This window comes from Haliotis rufescens, unplaced genomic scaffold (genome assembly GCF_023055435.1).
Source record: "Haliotis rufescens isolate VD_foot unplaced genomic scaffold, xgHalRufe1.0.p SCAF_2, whole genome shotgun sequence".
NCBI lineage: Eukaryota > Metazoa > Mollusca > Gastropoda > Lepetellida > Haliotidae > Haliotis > Haliotis rufescens.
This window is the reverse complement of record NW_025963890.1, coordinates 48348309-48367908: the sequence shown is the minus strand read 5'-3', so window position 1 is coordinate 48367908 and position 19600 is coordinate 48348309. Positions and strand designations below refer to the sequence as shown.

Genomic DNA, 19600 nt, shown 5'->3' with positions numbered 1-19600 from the left:
ATATGTCAACACACCAGCGATAGAGTGGTGAATACATGTGTATTAGTGTCTCCTCGTGGGGTCTCTGGTGTATGAACACAGGACACACACCTTCACCTACACACAATGTGACACTGTGAGCGTAGCGAATCAGGGCAATACTCCAGGTCATGACTGAGAGGGGACTCAAAATTGGACTGACACATTTCAAATGGTCTCTTCAAGTTACAGACCACCGATTAAAATATACAGGTCAAACTGTCCCAGTGACCTGCTTAGTACACCCTTAATGTAAGTGTGGAAGACAAATGTGAACATAAATTTGAATAGGACGTGACAGTCGTGGGCAATATTTCACACCTGTACAACCTTAATGCAAAATCCTTTCATGGCCTCTCGGTGAGACAAAACACGGCGTGAAGGGATTCAACCCAGGTTTATGACGTACTGCACTCAGTGAACCCGAGAAGATCCAGGGTACAATAGGTCTTCAGCAACCCAAGCTTGTCGTAAAAGGCGACTATGCTTGTATTAAGAGGCGACTAACGGGATCTGGTGGTCAGACTCGCTGACTTGGTTGATGCATCTGATCGTATCCCAATTGCGTGGAGTGCGGCGTAAACAACAAATAAACAAAAACACTCAATCATAAGACTCCAATGAGTGAGTTTGGGTTAACGCCGCTTTGAACAGTATTACAGTCATATCACAGCATGTTAGCTTGATGTGGGGGGAAAGCCCCTGAAGATTCTGATAGACCTCAGTTCATATAGGTATCGGGCAACTCAGCACAGTACATCGTTCTGCAACATACACAGAAGATAATACTCTCGGCAGGGATGAGGGTGCACTGAGACCGTGACCCGCCCAGACGACCCCGTCAAGAGTTTTACGGTGCACGTCTATCAGTTACACGTACAATATTTGTGTGTCTCGCTCCCTCTCCTTGCACTCCCTGGACCCACATAATCCGATCCCTTATGTCGCAGACGGAGCTAAGCAAAAAGACAAAACCTTTGGAAAGTATCCAGTTTCTCCTTCCTGTGTGAATGCATTTTTTTTTTCATATCACTGGCAAACGCTTCACAGTTTATAAGCTTCACTCCCTGACAAAGGCATTCGGTGCTGGTTAGCCCAATCGAACCAACCACCATATAGATAACGATAACAATGTACTACCTGGTCGCGTAACGAGACAACGTTTATATTTATAAGAAACAAGATGGCTGCCAATGTCGTCTGCTCGTGAACTCAACTACCTGCACGGCAGGATCTCGGACTTCTGGCCAAATGGCTCATTCATTAAAGCTACAGATTTCTTTTAAACTTCCTGTGTTTGGCAAAATCTTTGAGGCGATCAAGACCCTGGGGCACATTGGCTTCACCGATGCCATGGGATTTCAGAAACAAAATAGATCTTAACCGAGTCATCAAGCTCTAACAAGCATCATACGGTCTGTTAAAGCTAAGGGACTAAGAAAATTAAAATATCGTGACCATCTTTCGGGACAGTATATGACAATATTCATTATGAAACGTTCAATAAACAAGGATTTTATTAGAATCAAGCTCAACTACTCTAAAACGTTTTAAACAATTCCCCTTTCTTTATAGCGTTGGAAAATATTGCATTGTACATCTACACCCCAACTAGATATTTTAATGGAGAGGTTCAGACAATGGGGTGGAAACCAAGAGAGGGTTCACAGCGTGTGCCCATATCGAAAATAGGCCGCGTCGTCAGTGTCATCAGCGATCACTTTAGCCACTAAGCCATGACCCCTGACCCCCACAACCACATGATTGAATCAAGGCGGTTGTGCAACATATTTTCAAACGGGCAATTTGTTCGGTAACAATACCTCTTGTGCAACACTTCAACCATCTACGAATGCAGCTGAGACTGCGGAGGGTTTAGTCACAGGAACTCGACGACAGCGTGTATAGCATAATTTATCCGTACAGAAAAAAATCACACCCCTCTATTCATATATGTAAAGAGGGGTGTGATTTTTTTCTATACGAATATATTATGCTATACACGCTATCGACGAGTTCCTGTGGGTGTAGACTCTATTAAAACGTTCCAGAATATAGACAATACCGCGTGTTCCAGGCCATTGATCGTGAACTGACAGAAGGCCGCGCAGGAAGGCGTAGTCCTGGTACAGGTGATCCGACTGATCGTTATCAGATAAATATACCACCAGTAGAACCAGACACTTTGCCGCAGGCAGCGATTATCAAAGTAATAATTTCCTGACAACAACTCTTAACTGGGAACTCATAATTTCCTAACAACTACTAACAGGTCTACGATGTGGACAAAGACGGGAACCAGCTGGGTATTGTCAGCTTCAGCCACGTCTCCCATACTCGTGAAAATTATCACAAGCAGAATTATACAAGGAACAAAAGTATGGGCCAGGTAGGATTACTAGAAAAATGAAAGGTAATCTCCAAAACTATACAGACCTCTCAGCTTTGCGTGAAAAACGTCTTTAAAGAGGAAAGTACTCAGCGATAAGGGGCGGGTGTGGTTTACAACGAGCCTTTACTGGGTGAGAGGTAAAATGTCACAATATATATGCCCCATCCGACATGTTGTTACAAATACAGCACATGACACCGGTCTTGCTTCCATGACATCTTGTACAACGGATATCAGTTTCAATGTTGGAGCCAGTCGATTAAATATTGACATTTTAATTGAAATAAATCTGAGGTATTTAAAAGCATAAAAAAAGCATGGACTCGAAAATTCACATTCTGTTGATAAACTGACGTTTTGTTTGTTTCTTGTATTACATTTGATCATAATAAGCCTGTGTGTACTGGACTGTCGACAGCGGCTCGCAACCCGTCCTTGTGATTGTTTTCGTATACAAACAAACCACGACAACGAAAAGCTCACACAATGTTTGTGTATACAAACAAACCACGAGAACACAAAGCTAACTAAAAATATTAATTTCAGCGTCTTCTCCTAACACATAAACTTGTAGTTTACGAGCTAATATTAAACACGCAAGACCGAAATATATCTTCATTATTTATTTGACCGCAGTGGCTGTGACGAGGCTGGTACATTCTCCAGTGTTTTTGCGGTGTTCCACCGATTGAGAACACAGTAATATTTATCCGTGTTACGGTTATTTCAGTCCAATACACGAGGGGAAGTCTGATAAGGTTACGGCACGACCTATATCCTCTATCAGTACCTTAAACAGATGTACAGCAACAAAGATAAAACTTCCTCAAGAAGAGCCAGCCACGCAAACCTCACGTCGAAGGCGTCTTCAGATTCGAGAAGTCGCCACCATAATCTTTTTTATGGCGTTCCTACCAAATCGGCCATCAACCGTCAGCATGGGTCATCGTCAACTTGGCGAGATGACAACTTTATACACAGGGGTCCAGATTGTGTAAGTCTTGTGGAAAAGTCCAAGTCCTACAACCCAAGCCCTTGCGGGGCGTGGACTATGTTGTTAATATCGATTAGGTTTCAATGTTAGCGCATAGTTCACGGAGGTTATGTGTATAAGGATGTGTCAAATACTATGGGGAGAACAGTATCCGTCCCAAATCACATTTCATGGACTTTCGGAACAAAAAAAATCATCTCAAAGAATGTTGAGACTTAACGGGAGATTTAGATTTCCTGAACGAAAATATGAACATTTCAGAAATGTCTCTCCCGGAGAAAAGATATGTTTGAGGTCAAACCAAAACATTCATTGCATAGTTCCTCCAGTAGCAAGGGACGATGGAGAAAAACGTCAATAGGAAATAACAACAGGTTAACAACAGGCTGTTGCTGGTCAATTTAGGTGTAAAAAATGTCAGAATAGGGGGCGTGATTGGCATTTACAACATATCTCAGTTAAATGCCCCGTCGGACAAATTACAGAGGCCTGCTGCAAAACATTTGACGTTTTAATGGCTACCTGATGAGATGGTTCATGTCAGCAAATGACCTTGCAGTGTCTGGCTGCCACCTAGCGGTCAGTACTGATGGTCCACAATGAGGTAATGATACCCCCAGACAAACGCCCCCAACAGTGATGGCACCCGGGCGACCTGTATGGAAGCAGGTGCTCAAGCTAAACTGGTTCCCTGAACTGTCAACGCCACCCGCTGGTCTGCGACACACCTGAAGACGTCACCCAGACCGTGCGGCAACTACATGCCAACATGCCGCCTATTATTAGCGCGAGTAATCTGTGTTATTTTTAAATTGATGGGAAGCGCAACTATAAAAAAATGGGCAGTGTTGCATTCTACAAAATGTCAAAGTAGTATGTAAGTGATCTAGCTCTCAGGAGGCGATATCCTATAACGTCCTTTAGCATAGAGTGTATACCTTCATCAGACTGTGGAGAGACACGATAGGGACTTCAGACGTACAGGAGATGGATAGATTAGATATCAACACAGGCAATCAATACCGAAGACAACTGGTAGTCGTCATTACAGGTTGTCTGACCTGAAGCCACTGGTATGACAGGACTTTCAATAAGAAAGCAGATTCTTCCCCGAAGATCACAACAAGAAGCCTCGTTAAAGCACAATGGTCAATTATGGGGCTTCATAAACTGCCTATGGTGGCCAAACTGGTATTAATGAAGTCGCAGCGAGGTCAATCTACTACTAAACGAATAGGATTGACTTAATATACCAGGCATTGGTGGGTTATTGTGTAATTGACTAGAGAAGCCAGGGTCAACAAGAACTATGGTGCAGTGGTTCACTAATGACGTTAAAACCACTGACAAAGTATCGTTAGTAATCGCCACTGTCACTGCTGAACAGTAAGGGCTCGTTGGTGGCAAGGTACAGTAGTTTTGATCGGAATATTTACTCCCCCCGGTAGTAAATAGGGATTTAACTTACAGTTACATTATATAGTCAGGTAGTCTAACACTCGTTGGACTTACCAGTTACATTACAAAGCAGTCAGATTGTCACTCACTCATGGACTCGTGTATCATGTGTTTGTTTGTTTGTTGTTTAACGCCGCACTCAGCAATATTCCAGCCATATGACGGCGGTCTGTAAATAATCGAGTCTTGACCAGACAATCCAGTGATTGACATCATGCTCATCGCAATTGGGATACGATGACACATCAACCAAGTCAGCGAGTCTGACCACCCGATCCCGTTAGTCGCCTCTGGGGGAACACTAAATAAGTGTTTTAGCCACTTTAACGTAATAGTGCGTTGAAGACCTACTCTACCCCGGATCTTCACGGGTAGTGTCATGTTTTTAACAAGACTCCATGTACCTGATGTCTACAGTCTATGCCCATGCGCGGCGCAAGCTACCACTTTCGCCATACTGCGGGATGACACCTGGTGCTGCACAGCCGTCGTGCAGTAACCACGCAGGCCAAGGTCAAGCCACAAATCAATAACTGTAGCCTTCACCAGCACAGGTAGATACTGTTTACGCCAGGCACAAGTGTGTTGGCTCCGTGACTAACTCTGACATTCACAGGACGCTGTCATTTCCTCTCCATCATATTCGCGGATTGACTTAGAACATAACCTAAACACCATCAGTGGATATAGTCAGATATTCCCCAGGAATACTCGCCACCAAGTCTTTACTTATGTTGTATGTTGTCCAATATAACCACAACACTAACATCACGTGACCCGTCCTGGACTGGTTGTCAGAGAGCATGCGTGTCTGTTGTATCATGTCTGTTGGTAACCCGGATGTGTGTTGATCTTCTTCAGATTAGGGTATTTGGCCATGACCATTTAACAGTGTAATGATAACGCGGCAAAGCTCTATGTTTGGGAACACGACAACACAGGTAGCTTAAAGTTTCCTTTGTTAACGAAATAATTCCGCGACTCCTATTCTATGAACCTATTTATCTATGGCACTTCGGATGTGTTGAAAACTCGTACATATTGAAGTCTTTTCAATTTCATCAACAGTGGTACGTTTACAAATGAGGAAAGAGTGAGTATTGTTTGACGCTGCTTTTAGCAATTTCCCAGCAATATCCAGCGGGGGACACCAGAAATGGGCTCACACATTGTACCCTTGTCGGAAATCGAACCCGGGTCTTCGGCTTGACGAGCGAATGCTTTAACCACTAGGCTACCCGACCGCCCTAGAAGAGAAACGATGTTGTTGGTGCACTGAACTTAATTAAAACCAACGTTATGAGAATAAAAATGTGATTTCCTTAAATGGAAAATCTCGTTGCAAAATAAAATATAAGTTGTCCTCAAATTAATTACTACGTAACTTTAGTATCATTTTCTCCAGAAGATCGTAAGATTTTGGAGTTCGTGGCGACATCACTTTTTCCTGAAGTCAAATCCACACAAGTTTTGCAATGAGGTACAGAAACATGGCGGCGAGGTGGGCCCGAGCTGCATGTCAATTAGTAAGCCAATCACACTGAACCTGCTACATAACTTGTCGTCCCAGCTACGTCGTCTGTTGTGTAAGCAACTGGAATTAATTGAAATGTCAGAGCAACCTGCCTTCTCCCTCCGCTTCAAACGTCGTCTGACAACCCGGTCAAGATTAGCGCGTGAAGCATGTGTTTCACTGTCGTTCTAGCCCCCGCCGTCATACCTGCATTACATAACAACCTAGTCAGCTGTACCCGGCGGGGTCCCCTGTGTCTTAACGCTGTTTGCTCCGAGGCGAGGGTACCTGTCACACTCCGAACCCATTCGTGACCAACTCGTTTTATTCCGGGACAAGCCGAAAAGCGACTCGTGTCCCTCTCGTTGCCATTTTTGCAACTTGGTTCCGTCTCGGCGCAAACGGGAATAGTTAAAAGAATTGTCACTTGTTGCGTAATGATTCACGTATATTTCCCCCATTTATCGTCTATATTCCAGATGCTATTGAAAAGACATCGGGGCTTACAGTATGATTGAACACATTTAACTGTATAATGGCATTCGTGACCAACCTCGTGTTATTCCGGGACAAACCGAATTGCGACTCGTGCCACTGTCGTGGCCATTTTTGCGACCGGGTTCCGTCTAAGCGTTAACGCGCATAGATAAAAGAATTGTCAACTCGTTGCGTCATCATTCACGTAAATTCCCCATACATTATAAATATTTCAGATGCAATTTAAAGCATCGGGACATGCGGTATTATACAGTATGATTGAACACGTTTAACTGTATCTTGGGTATATTTTGAGATGCAAGACATATATAAAATCAATAATTATTCCTGAGGGATTCTTTGATCGAAGAACTTGAAGTCATACGCACATTCTGATTGGTTTGTTGTATTTTCGCCCATGACATTCATCGATAGGGGGGCGGGTCCTCTTTCAGGTTACGGAAAGGGGCGAGTGGTGACGAATGTGTATCTTGGGTATCTTCTTGCAGGTTACGGAAAGTGGCGAGTTTTGACGAATGACACCGAACCAACGTGCTAAGAATCGGCTGGTACATCCCAGCACCAGAGCGGCGCTCTTTGACAAGAAAGTGTGCCCAGGGCGTAATGACGTTGAAACCAATCGCAGCTTGCATGGCGTAACTAAGTCGGTGGAAACTGTGATAGGGCCAAGTAATGGCGGTTATTTAGATATGTCTGCTGATAACTCCTTGATCGTTGTGTAATAATACAGAAGGGTGTTGACATATATGATTTTAATGTGGCGTCGTCAAACTTCAAAGCCGATTCAAGAGAAATGTTTCAAATGCAAAAGCTGTTAAAGAATTAACACGTCAGTTGTTTAAGTTTTGTTCCTACCCATGCAATATTGATAGTTATTACAAAAAACACACCATATCCGCTTTCATCTTATTTCTAATATTGCCCTTTCCTCCCACATCAATCTGACACGCCGTGATATAACTAGAATACTGTTAAAAGCGGCGTTAAACCCAACTCACTCACTCTAATATTGCCAATTAACAGACGACAGATCCACCTCAAATCTTGTAAATGTTGATAATAGTGACACAACTGACACTCCGACAGACAACAGCATCACTTATAGTTGTTAAAAAGTAGCTTTAACAAACGAAGAGTAATAAATATGGAATACCAAGGTCAACAAATCTAAGCAGACAAAATGGTTCTTATTGCAGGAGCCATACTGGTCATCTGTTCAGCCCAACCTTTAAGAGATAGGCCACGGGGAATACTAGGAACATAATCTGCCTCTGGCAATACGTCCGACACAAATACCTCACTGCTAATCCAGTCAAAGAACTGCAAAGGCCAAAGCTTAAACAATAGGGTCGTTCAATTGATCTGCGGGATTAGTGTGGAGGGAATAAATGCTGTTGGTTACGTCACACACACCAGGTGATGTTAGGTGGGGTCCAGTTCGTGTTAAATCATATACACAGATGTATTTCATGGCATTTTTTTGTTCTTGGTTTCAAACCCGTGTAATCAATGTGACAGATGAAACAAATATACAATAGAGTTTCCTGTGAAAAAAGCAGCCGGGAAGGCATACAAATAGGGTTCATTATGATTAAGTTTGTTTGTTGTTTAACGCCGCACTCAGCATTATTCCAGCTATGTGACGTCTGTTTTTGAGGAAGTAACTCGTGTAAGTTCAATCGTCAATAAAACGATATAGTACAAGTGTTCGCCGCTAATCAAGACACCCTGGTGCGTTAAAGTAGAAATAAAACACATTAACTACAGGGTTCACTGTGAATTAAGTAACCCTAGTGCGTTCAACCCGCAATAACACACACATACAACAGAGTTCGCTGTGAGTTAAGTACCCCTAGTGCGTTCAATCAGAATTAAAACATCGTGTTATCGGACAAACGTACTTCAAGGAATAAGCCTCTTTGACAACCGGAAGATCCTTCCCGGGGTATTAAACCGAATTCACTTTGTAATCAGGCGCACAACTTAAACTGTATTTAAATAGAGACAGAACTTTACCATGGAGGCCAAGAACGGGCCAATCCAGCTAATACCGATACAACGTATTGGGGGTATTAGACAGAAAAAGGGACAAGTTCAGGGGACGTTAATGGGGAGAGTAACACAGTTGAGCCTCTTATGCAAGCTCTTGGCAGAAGCTGAACAGGTTGTCTCTCTCCCTTAAGTAGAGCGAGTCACATCCAGTTAACAACAAACAAAGTAAGGTAAAACAAACCGCCATAGGGATTCCGCACAAGGCCAATATTTGAACAGGTCTAGGGGGTATACAAGGGGCGACAGGGTACCGACTTCCCCTTCTACACAACACACCTCGTCGCCAAACGGATGGTCATTACAAACTTTCCTTTCCACTTAACAAGTTAGTTGGGTTTGATGCTGCTCTGAACAGCATTAATGTCATCATCGATCATCCATCTTCATTCTATGGTCATAAATATCCATGCATCGCCATTGCTTCGTTTTTAGCCTGATTCCAATGACAAGACGCTAAAAATAGCCCTCCAATCAAATCACTCTCAGGAGCGCGAGAAATTCTGTGCTAAGTTAGCGATAGGAATGATGGAGGTCCTTTGGGTCCAGGGTAATTATCAAAATAGAATGAGAACAATCACTGTATAATCGAGAATAGCATGACGTGTAAGAAATTATATGAAAAAAATTCGTGTGTGAGGTTGTGACACCCAAGGACACGGGTATGGTGCCGATACACCAAAGCTCATAGATTCGAACCGATGACAAGCGACGCAACTCTTCTCATGAAATTGGATTGGCATTTTGCATTTTGCTCACTATTAGCTTTTGAGCCTTAGCCACTGAACTAACGCTTGCCCAAAATTCTGATAACAGTTTGCTTAAAGGGTTTGTTAATATTAGAAAAAGATAATTCGATTATTCCACTTTTAATTCAGATTAGAAATGACTCTCATCCTGTGTGTGGAAATAAGAAACACGCTATCGCAGTAACCCTTAGTCCGAAGGGCATTGTCCTGAAATAATACTGGTTTTTCTGGTCGGCGCGTCGGGGAGTTTTCGCTGACGCTGCTGATCACCTATACCTATGCACGCTCACCCTACACATTAATCTTGCTGGTGGTTGTCTCGCAACGTTTTATAACTGAATAAAGCTTCATATTATACCATTAAGGTCTCCAATTCAACTACGACAATATTTACTCGCCCCGATTCGCAGCTAACAGTTCAATACCGAATGTAATCAACACAAAGGCACAACCAAAGACCGGAAGCGACCTTTGCCATCAACAAGAGCGGTCTTTGATTGACACTTGAATGTTTACGCGACTCTATATCACGTGGTAATACTGATAACACGCCACGAATAGTACACTTGCGACTGAAACTGAAAGGCAAAGTGTGCTGACAAGCTACGGGCACTGCCCTCTCGCCATGTTTATGTTCGGGGTCTGCTTGGGTCACGTGAGATAGACACGGGACTTCCGGTGTGTGGCCTGCCACATCGAGGCCTGGTAACTATAGCGAACAAGGAAACATTTAGCAAATGACCATCACACAAACTGCTCAACTTTTGAGAGAAATGTTGATATGTGGGAAGCTTTCTGGCCAACATACACATTACAAGTAATCTGGCCAACATACACATAAGAAATAATCAGTTTGGTAAAGTGAGTGAGTATGGTTTTACGCCGCTTTTAGCAATATTCCAGCAATATGACGGCGGGGGACACCAGAAATGGGCTTCACACATTGTACCCATGTGAGGAATCGAAACCAGGTCTTCGGCGTTACGAGCGAATGCTTAAACCACTAGGCTACCCCACCTTCCCAGTTTAGTATAGTAGATTTTTTCTTCTTTGAGGGGCATTTATAAGTTGGAGTACTAAGTAAGGATAAGATCTTTGGGTGAACAACTGCTTTATCACAATTAGGAACAATTGTAATAAAGAAGTTGTTCATCCATAAATCTTATCCTTATTACATATTACATTTTGCTAAATAAGAAGAATATGCTCATTAAACGTGTAGTATAGACAACACGTTGTTAGCCTAAGAATGCAGAACGTTGAAATATATTAATAGTTTCAAGGAAGGTTGTATTAGTTATCACATCCTTGTTCTGGTGTAGCTTTTGCGGAAATCTCATGATGTGGCGTATGGGGAACAGGGTGGGCAATCGATTATTGTTATACAAACTCAGATCAAAGAAAACAATCACAATGTCCCGGGCAGGAAATGGGTAATGGCTATTCCACTGCTCTAAACATAACTTCACAGTTGAGTTGACCGCTAGCATAATAAGGAAAATAAATATGGTGGGAGTGGTTTATTTAAGTCAACATCCAGCTGTCGAGACGATGGGTAAACTGATACGTGTTGTCAACAACTAGCTACATACACTATTTGCACAGGCAGCATTCTCATGACCGTTGCAGGAGACCCTAACTTATATCTGGATGAAGTTACCAACCAACTGCAGTAGCAAAGTATCATTTATTATGAGACACGGAGTTAATAAATTAGTTAATAAATCGGCGACACTATAATCTTAATATTATTCAACCCTGTGACACTGGCCTTGACAAAATATAAGTTATTCCAGATATATAATCTATGGAAGCTGCCGTCATCTATTGGAGTCATCATGTAATATGTTGAACATTATGGGCATCGCGGATATCATCCAATGACATATTTACTACTACTCGTGTGCTCGTGAAGGCTCGGTCTGACAGTGTTGTTGCAACACGCAGCTAACACGTTATATCCTCACAGTGTGATAGGAGATATATTCACCATGATTTATAGGACAAGCTACACAGATGCTGTCTCCCAATATGAGATATGGCACAGGATTGGCAGCAGATGTCGTAGATACATCGCCAAATAACCCAGGACAAGAGTGGCTCTTCCTTTATCCCGCCCCCGACTCTACTCGAGATAATACTTTTAGAAATAGTATCACATTTTAGAGATGCGTTTTACCATGACACAGTCTTCGTGGGTTATTGCACACAATAATACTAGATAACATCGAAAGTAAACAGACTTGTTTGCGAACAAGCAATATACCTCAGCGGTTGATTGAATCTACATGACCATAATACCTTTCTGTGTGAGAAATCTTATCTCGATACTTCCATCATACGTCGGTGCCGCCATTACAAGAATGTCGGGCCAGTATGAACTGCGACATTTCCCAGATTCCGATCACGAAAAGACCATTCCGAAACCTTCCCTTACCATTATTTCTCCTGCTGGGTGGTGCCAGACATATGTACCAGATTTCATATTCAGGGAACTATTTTAATGGGAAATGCTCGCACATAATTGAAGGCTATTATCACAAACGTTAGATCTGAGCTGATGGAGTCCACAATCAGCTGTTCGCTCCTTATCACACAGGTAGGTAATTGAGGCCGGTACATGTTTCACCACCAGTGTGAAACTTTGCACCTATCCTTCATATACAATGTACTCGGTTTCCGCCTCTAAAACAAAAGGGCATGAAGATGAACGTATCTGAGTCTGGACAAGACAATCCAGTGATTGATACGCAATTGGGATATGATGACATTCATCAACCAAGTCAGCGAGCCTGACCACCCGATCCCGTTAGTCGCCTCTTACGACAAGCATGGTTGCTGAAGACTAATTCTACCCGGATCTTCACGCGTCGGGGCGCTGTGAGACGATGACCTGTACGTCAACGGTAGGCTGCGGTTGAGATGACGGGTGAATCAAGCAGGAAACGTCCTCATCGTCATCCCACACCCACGGCTGGATTCATCCATCCACAGCGGGGTGACACTCCCGGCGTTCACTGAACACATCTCTATGTCTCAAAGGTGCAATCATCACAACCAAAACAACTGGCGCTCCATTGTGCTTTGTTTATCAAACACCTATCTGATGAAATTATATGTATTAATTTCTTTTATTTCAAGCCATACCCACCAACACGCTCTAAAACAATTACACCGGTCTATCAACGAGCGATCCCCTTTAAGACAATTTAACGTATCAATAATAATAACTATTAACTATTCCGAATATTAAAGGCCACTTTACAAGCAATATTCAGCATAAGCGAATGAAAGGGTTTGCAAAGAATCACATATGTACCAGTTTTCAACAACTTTCTCATTTGCAATTCGCCAGGATGGTGTATATATTTAGAACTGAATTAGCAGCACGTGTAACATCTTCTGTCAATGTGTAACAGCATTGAGCCACGCAATGGATGCTGACAGAGACTTCCATGTTCCCGGATTGGGTAAACGTACTGTCATCTATGTCAAATGGTAAGTTAATTGCAGTTTCTAATTACACTGGTGATTAATTACAACGGCACAATTACAACCAGGGCGGGAACAACCCAGTTAGCACATATCCATCATTAATCACCACTTCACAATTAGCCTGCTCTGGGGACTAATGGCTGAGCGCCACTCGACCGAGCCCCGAGTTGGGAGCGTTCAGAGCACCGTAACAGCAGGAGGCACAGCGAGGCCATTATGAGGAATACTTTAACCATAACAACAGTTCCTTTCAGCTAACTCCCGATCCCGCGACGCACACTTTGTGCCAATAAGGAAAAGTTTACTCCGGTATATTGAGGGCAGGAGATACTACAAATGCAGGTAAATAGAGTATGCACCGCGTGCATAACGCTGTTCGCTGCACAGAGGGGCCTTGTTAGGGTATCTGGGGGGCACACCTACGCTCAAACAAAACTGTGTGTTCAGATAGGAGGGGGCAAACACGTCTCCGGGAGGGGGCAAACATGCATGGGACTTCTCCACATACCTGACCCGGCCTCATAGGGCAGGGCTCCCTACAGGTGTGAACACACAGTTAAGAGCTTGTATTGATAGGCGGGGGTGACGTTGGATGGACAAGGGTATTGAATATGGCCGCTTCGAGAAAGACGTTTGTAAATATTTTGTCTTCTGATGTCAACGGAGGAAGGAGATAATCTGTCACTTCGACATCATGGATCGTGTGACCCGACAAGGAGGAATTCGAAAATAAAATGACAAATATAATAATTTAATGAAGTTTGACCTTTTAACTTACAATCACAAAGAAATATCCGATTTTGATCACACAGACACACATTTTGGAAATATTTCCGCCTGTAACCCTTCCTTCAAATTGTGCCTGGGTTAGGGCAACCTAACCCTAAACTTACATGTTTTTAAAACTTCTAGCCAGGTGTTATTATTTTTAAAAAATTGGAGGGAGGGCCTCCGGCGTGTTACGTAAAATTTAATCAGTATCTGTTAGTTTTACTCGGATATCAGCACTGCTTGAAACTGTCAGCCTCCAGTGATGAAGTACATGACCCGCTTTAGTTCAAGCATCAAGTACATGACCCGTTTTAGTTCAAGCGTCAAGTACATGCCCACCCTTCTCAGTCCAAGCATGAATACAAGCTGTTTGTCATCAAGCATCACGCCCCGCCCCACCCGCCGATACCGAAAGCACAGGTTCACACAGATGCATGTACAACAAGAAGATAGATTATTGATTTCTACCTCAGATGACTCAGTTTGCCATTACTGTAAGGTATGTCCTAACCAGCACTTGTGCAGGTGTGTTTGTAAACACCACACACTTAACCATCATGACTAATTCAGTGACACTCAAAACACCTAGGTATCGTTATGCTCTGTTGGCGCCAGGTAAAACGTTTACAAATTATATAACCCATTTTTACAGATTGGCACATATATTGTTTAACTCAATATTTAACCTGTCTCATTTTTTTTTTTTAAAAGTCTTGAATTCTGAGGCTTTTAATTGTTGTGTATTCCAAAATTCTTTAGAGGTTTGTTTACAGGAAACGTATTCACTTTCTTTCCATGTGTACAATTGGCGATCCAGTTTGTTGGAATAGCCAGGTAAGCCTTCCCATCACGCGTTGTAAATACAGGTAAACCGGCCTACAGGATGTACATGATGTCTACATCGCCAGTGTCGTCTCGGCTGAGGTTGATCGGTGGGTGTCAACACACTGACACCACAGAATGTGTCTTGAACGCTACCATGACGTATACCCTCACCTGCGTGCAATTCTACCTGTACAGGTAGGTCGACCCAGGTGCTCGTCTACCTGAGCCCTAAATACACATTACTTTACCATCGGTGGATACAAATTACATCATCCAGCCTCCCGCCCGTCTCACCCACGTGTCACATTCTCCCTAAACAATCAGTACCGAGATCCAACAGTACAACGATGCTGAAGCCTCGTTATGTCACACCTGTAAACCTACAAGCCTATGTGTTTTCCTGTAACCGTTAGGGGAAATAAAGACTGTCACCTACCTTCCCCAGTAGCCTCCCACGGAGATAGGTCGTGTCAGTAATAGAATCATATATGATACAGCTGGAATCGAAATGATGATTCACATCATTCCCCTCTGAATTTCCCCGACCACCCTCGGGCCTTGTATTCCTGGGTCGTAGTTCCTTCATCGGGGGTGCAGGTACCACACGCACTGGTAGCACATCAACAGACATCTAAGCTGTGCGGTGATGGGCGGGGCACAAAGGGGCGAACTAACACACGCACCCTCTCTGCATAGCACGCTAGACACAGCTAGATGTAATACTCCACTGTAGGCGAGATACTTCGCCGATCAATAGGCAGCCGTACTAGATCCTATGTGTCCAATAGGAAAATAGGCTCCGAATCTGAAATAAATAACATCATTGTTATAACGTCTTCAACATGTATGTATATTTACTACTATCACATACCAAGCACGTTAAAGTATATATGGAATTTTAACACTTAACATTTCTGTTATATACAACCTACCTACACCGTCGGGTAGACTATGCAAAAGGGGCGTGTCCTCGATAAAGAAACTTGTGCTGGCTTTCTGTCTGGCACCAGACACAAGTCCATTTAGGTATACAAATGACACAAGGACGGTTCCCCTACACAAGACCTGGCCAGTCGGTTGCCTAAAGGCCTGAAATACATGCCCCAGTGTGGTGAACATTAAGTTCCCGAGTCACTGCCACAGTAGCTGGCTATCTGGTGCCCCACCAGTGTCGGTTGAGTATTTATCAACTCTTATCAACCTAACCCTGATATTCACGGTAACTGCAGCTGCCTGCATGCTAGCCAACATGTAAACCATGCCTCGACACATTCAACACCAATCTCTTGAAAACTTGAAAACTTTAGCGACAAGCTCCTTGAAATATTATTCCCCATGAGTAAGTGATAAACCCAAATCCATGCGATCGAATGTCTTGCGAAAATGTGTTAAACAGTTATTAGCTACAAAAAACATATGTACAAGATGGCTTGCTTTGGACATGTCTCCTACGCTTGGCCACTTTTATTTGACTTTTTAAACTTAAGTATATGTAAATTTAACAACAAACTTAACTTAACCATTATATCGATCCAAGTCTAATTATCATTCCACTCTACAAATGATATCCAAATCGTTTATTCAGTACCACATAAAAACTTCTAAACGAGCGTGTAAAGTTGACGAAGTAACAAGTCACAATGTCCCCGACGACTGTAGACGCCCGTAGCATGAACAGGGGACGCGATTTGACATTTTCGACACGGTCTCTCTGTCCTCGACATAAGTTTACACCACAACCAAAACTAGCGTTATAGCGAGTACTCACCTACATGTATATATCCACTGAGCGAGAGGAAAGCGTATGTGTCCCGTGTTATATTCCTATATATTGACTATGAGTGTCCACGCTTGTCAGTGGTATGTCCTGAGCTTGAGACCAGTCTGTGACGTCTACTCCCCACTGGCCTCTGCGAGTCTATGTCTGACAGCGTTCAGGTAGGTCGGTCGCCTCTCTGTGGAAGTTTTGAATGTGACTGTCAGCTGAGTGCTATTCGTCGTCTTTCAGTCCGGGCCTGCTACGTCACACTTCAACACACTTCTCACGCTCTAAAAATAGACTAAGAGTTGACAACGTGACCTACTATCGGGAGGTTCTTTGTCTAACTCTCCTGGGTAAATTACGCGCTGCAGCTATCCGGGAGCCAGATACCTCCTTGCATATCAATTGATAAAAGGTCTCAACAAATTATAATTGTTTGTGTGCTATATAACAGCCCTGCGTTAATGCTAAACAATTAAAAACCTGTTGGAGTTTGTTACTCCATATAAGGAAGTTTCCGTAGCATATCCTTATATGGGCCCTTTACGAAAGTTACCGAACGTATTCGGCTTGTTTCGTTTATCTTCGGTACTAGGCGATTCGCAAGTCAGGTTTTCAGCCAAGCGTGTCGTTATACATAGCGAGAACACTGAGGATAACCAGGTCATCAATCTTATTAACATATTTACCGATTTATAAAAACAAATCTACCATTACAGTACATCTGAAGATGAATTCCTTTCCTAGTTAAACATATTCTTATATTTTGAAAATTGAAATAAATACTTACAAATCCATATTTTTACTTTTCTTATGAATTATTATTCACACCATATAGATTTGACACAACAATTAAACGTGTTCATTTAGACTTTAATCTGGAATGAAATAGCGTAACTTTAGATGTTTCTAACTCTTTCTTTTCTTGTCTATAATGCGCTTATAAGATTTCCCCCCACATATCTTGTTTAGTGTTTCTTTGGTGTGGCGACAGACCAGCGCCATTCAGACAGCCTGCCAGTTAACGTGGTTACGTAATCCGCTAATCTAGTTGTCGGTGTTCTCGGGTCGCCACAACAAACCCACACAGTCCCGATGATCAACGAATCTTGAAAATAAAATAAAAATCTGCTTGGAAAATTAATGTAACTGAAATCTAGATTTGTTTGTCATTGTTTATGTTAGTTTAATGTAACTAGTGTTATTCATTGTTTGTGTAGTATCTTTGTAAAACAAACTACATTGTGTGAAGTAGTTGCTCCGCCTATTGTTGTGTGATTGACAGGTCTCGAGTGGTAGTTACTTTTGGGAGTGACACAGACGACTTGATGACAACTTGCAGACTTCTTAAGAACACAAGGCATTAATTCCTTGTTGATGTACCCAGTTTGTAGATGGTTTTATGTCCTCTTACTATAAGATAAGATTAATTGTATATTGTCGGAAGGCGCACGTTAAATTCCTAGTTTAAGTAAAATATTGTCATACCCTGAACTGTTCTTTTTAACTGCCAAGACGTGCCATAATGTCTTAGAAAACGTGCTGCCAGTTTATTTATTTATTTATTTATTTATTTATTTATTTATTTATTTATTTATTTATTTATTTATTTATTTATTTATTTATTTATTTATTTATTTATTTATTTATTTATTTATTTATTCCCCTATATTGTAATTGTTTGCTTTATCAAATACCCTTAGTTCATAGGTTTTTTTATGCATACTAGTCTCTCGTTATTCCGCATAGAATGGCTCAACTTGTTTTAGGAATGTATGTGGTATATTTTTATGTATCAAATGTTGAGGTGAGACTTTAATAAAATATTTTTCTGTCTATAAAAACAGCATGCCATTCATTCCCCAAATCCCCTCCTCACCAGTCTATGTGATAGCAGCAGTGAAACTATTTAACATCAGAATGAAATATACGACATTTATTTTTTGAAACTGAAAACGAGTCACTCTCGCCTAATCACATAATTTTCCTGACAAATCAAATCCTGACTTAAGAATGTGAGTTTCGAGATAACTCACATGTAATAACAGAGAATTGTTATTGAACTTATGAGAACAAAAATTGTTTACTTTCCGCTTCAAGTACATTGCCCCGGTGAAGGTCCTGCAAGAGTTTCCCGTGAGTCGACGTCGACGTCCGGCACGACAGCAGCTGCTTCCTCACCGTCACGACATCGCCAGTCATTTCCACTGCAGTCGCAGTGAGGGAAAGTAGGTTTGGTACTGGTAAACATTTCACAAATTCAACCACAAATATTGCCAGACTACGTAAAACATACATAACTGACAAGGTGCTTGTGGTTATTTCGTAATTATCCTTAAGTAAGAAAAAATATGCCATTGTGCACAGTGACATACTCTACTCAAAAGAAGTAAATCACCACCCGAATCTTTCATATTACTATGGTTGATCTGTTAATATGAAAGAATCTATGTCAAGACAGAGTAACTACAGTACCATGAAAAGAACCGAGTGGTTCTTAACTTCTTTTGAGTAGTATATATTGACTAAATAAGAACGTGCGTTACCCGGGAGATGAAGGTGTAGACATGTTGAGGGAAATTATGTTGTTATTGCTTCTGTAAAACAATGGTAGGTTTGATAGTTTACAAATATTTTTTGCAAATAATTGAATATACTACAAGGAAGTGTATGGCTTCAGTTTCATAAACTGATGTGATATATCCCGTGTGTGCAGGCTCCAGGCAGTGTCTCGTCATTGCCAGTGCCTTCGGGAGCACAAACAGCGAGACTGATAAAGGGACGTAACTGTGCAATACTTCCTCATCCTCCACGATTCTATGTTCTTGCTTTAAATGCGAGATCAAATCCTATATGTACCGTTTTGCAAATGTACCCGTTGTTTTGAGGATCGTTTTAAGAAATTGGGTAAAACATGTGTATTATTGCGTCTGCTTAATATGAATTATTGATAAAACGTTCGTAAATTTATCAAATATTCGTATGGATTTCAGTTCAGAAATACACATGCACCTAGATTGACATAATTAGTATCAGCATGTATATATGGTAACTGTTGATGACAAGACAATTTGTG

The 19600-nt window shown here is 42.0% G+C and overlaps 1 protein-coding gene across 6 annotated transcripts in view; it reads right to left on the bottom strand.

The window, feature by feature from the left end:
• Positions 1–16797, bottom strand: part of LOC124146262 (serine/threonine-protein kinase PLK1-like) — a 59972-nt gene extending 43175 nt beyond the window's left edge. For 3 of the 6 annotated variants that reach the window (XM_046516466.2, XM_046516469.2, XM_046516471.2), the window contains exons 1-2: positions 16531–16797; positions 15199–15567 (exon numbers count right to left, since the gene is read on the bottom strand). In XM_046516466.2, coding sequence (XP_046372422.2) covers positions 15199–15393 — 195 coding nt within the window. In that variant the 5' untranslated portion in view covers positions 15394–15567; positions 16531–16797. Of the gene's footprint in view, positions 1–15198; positions 15568–15694; positions 15871–16530 lie in introns of those variants that run through there. The other 3 variants (XM_046516467.2, XM_046516470.2, XM_046516468.2) reach the window with 3 other exon arrangements.
• Positions 16798–19600: the final 2803 nt, after the last annotated feature.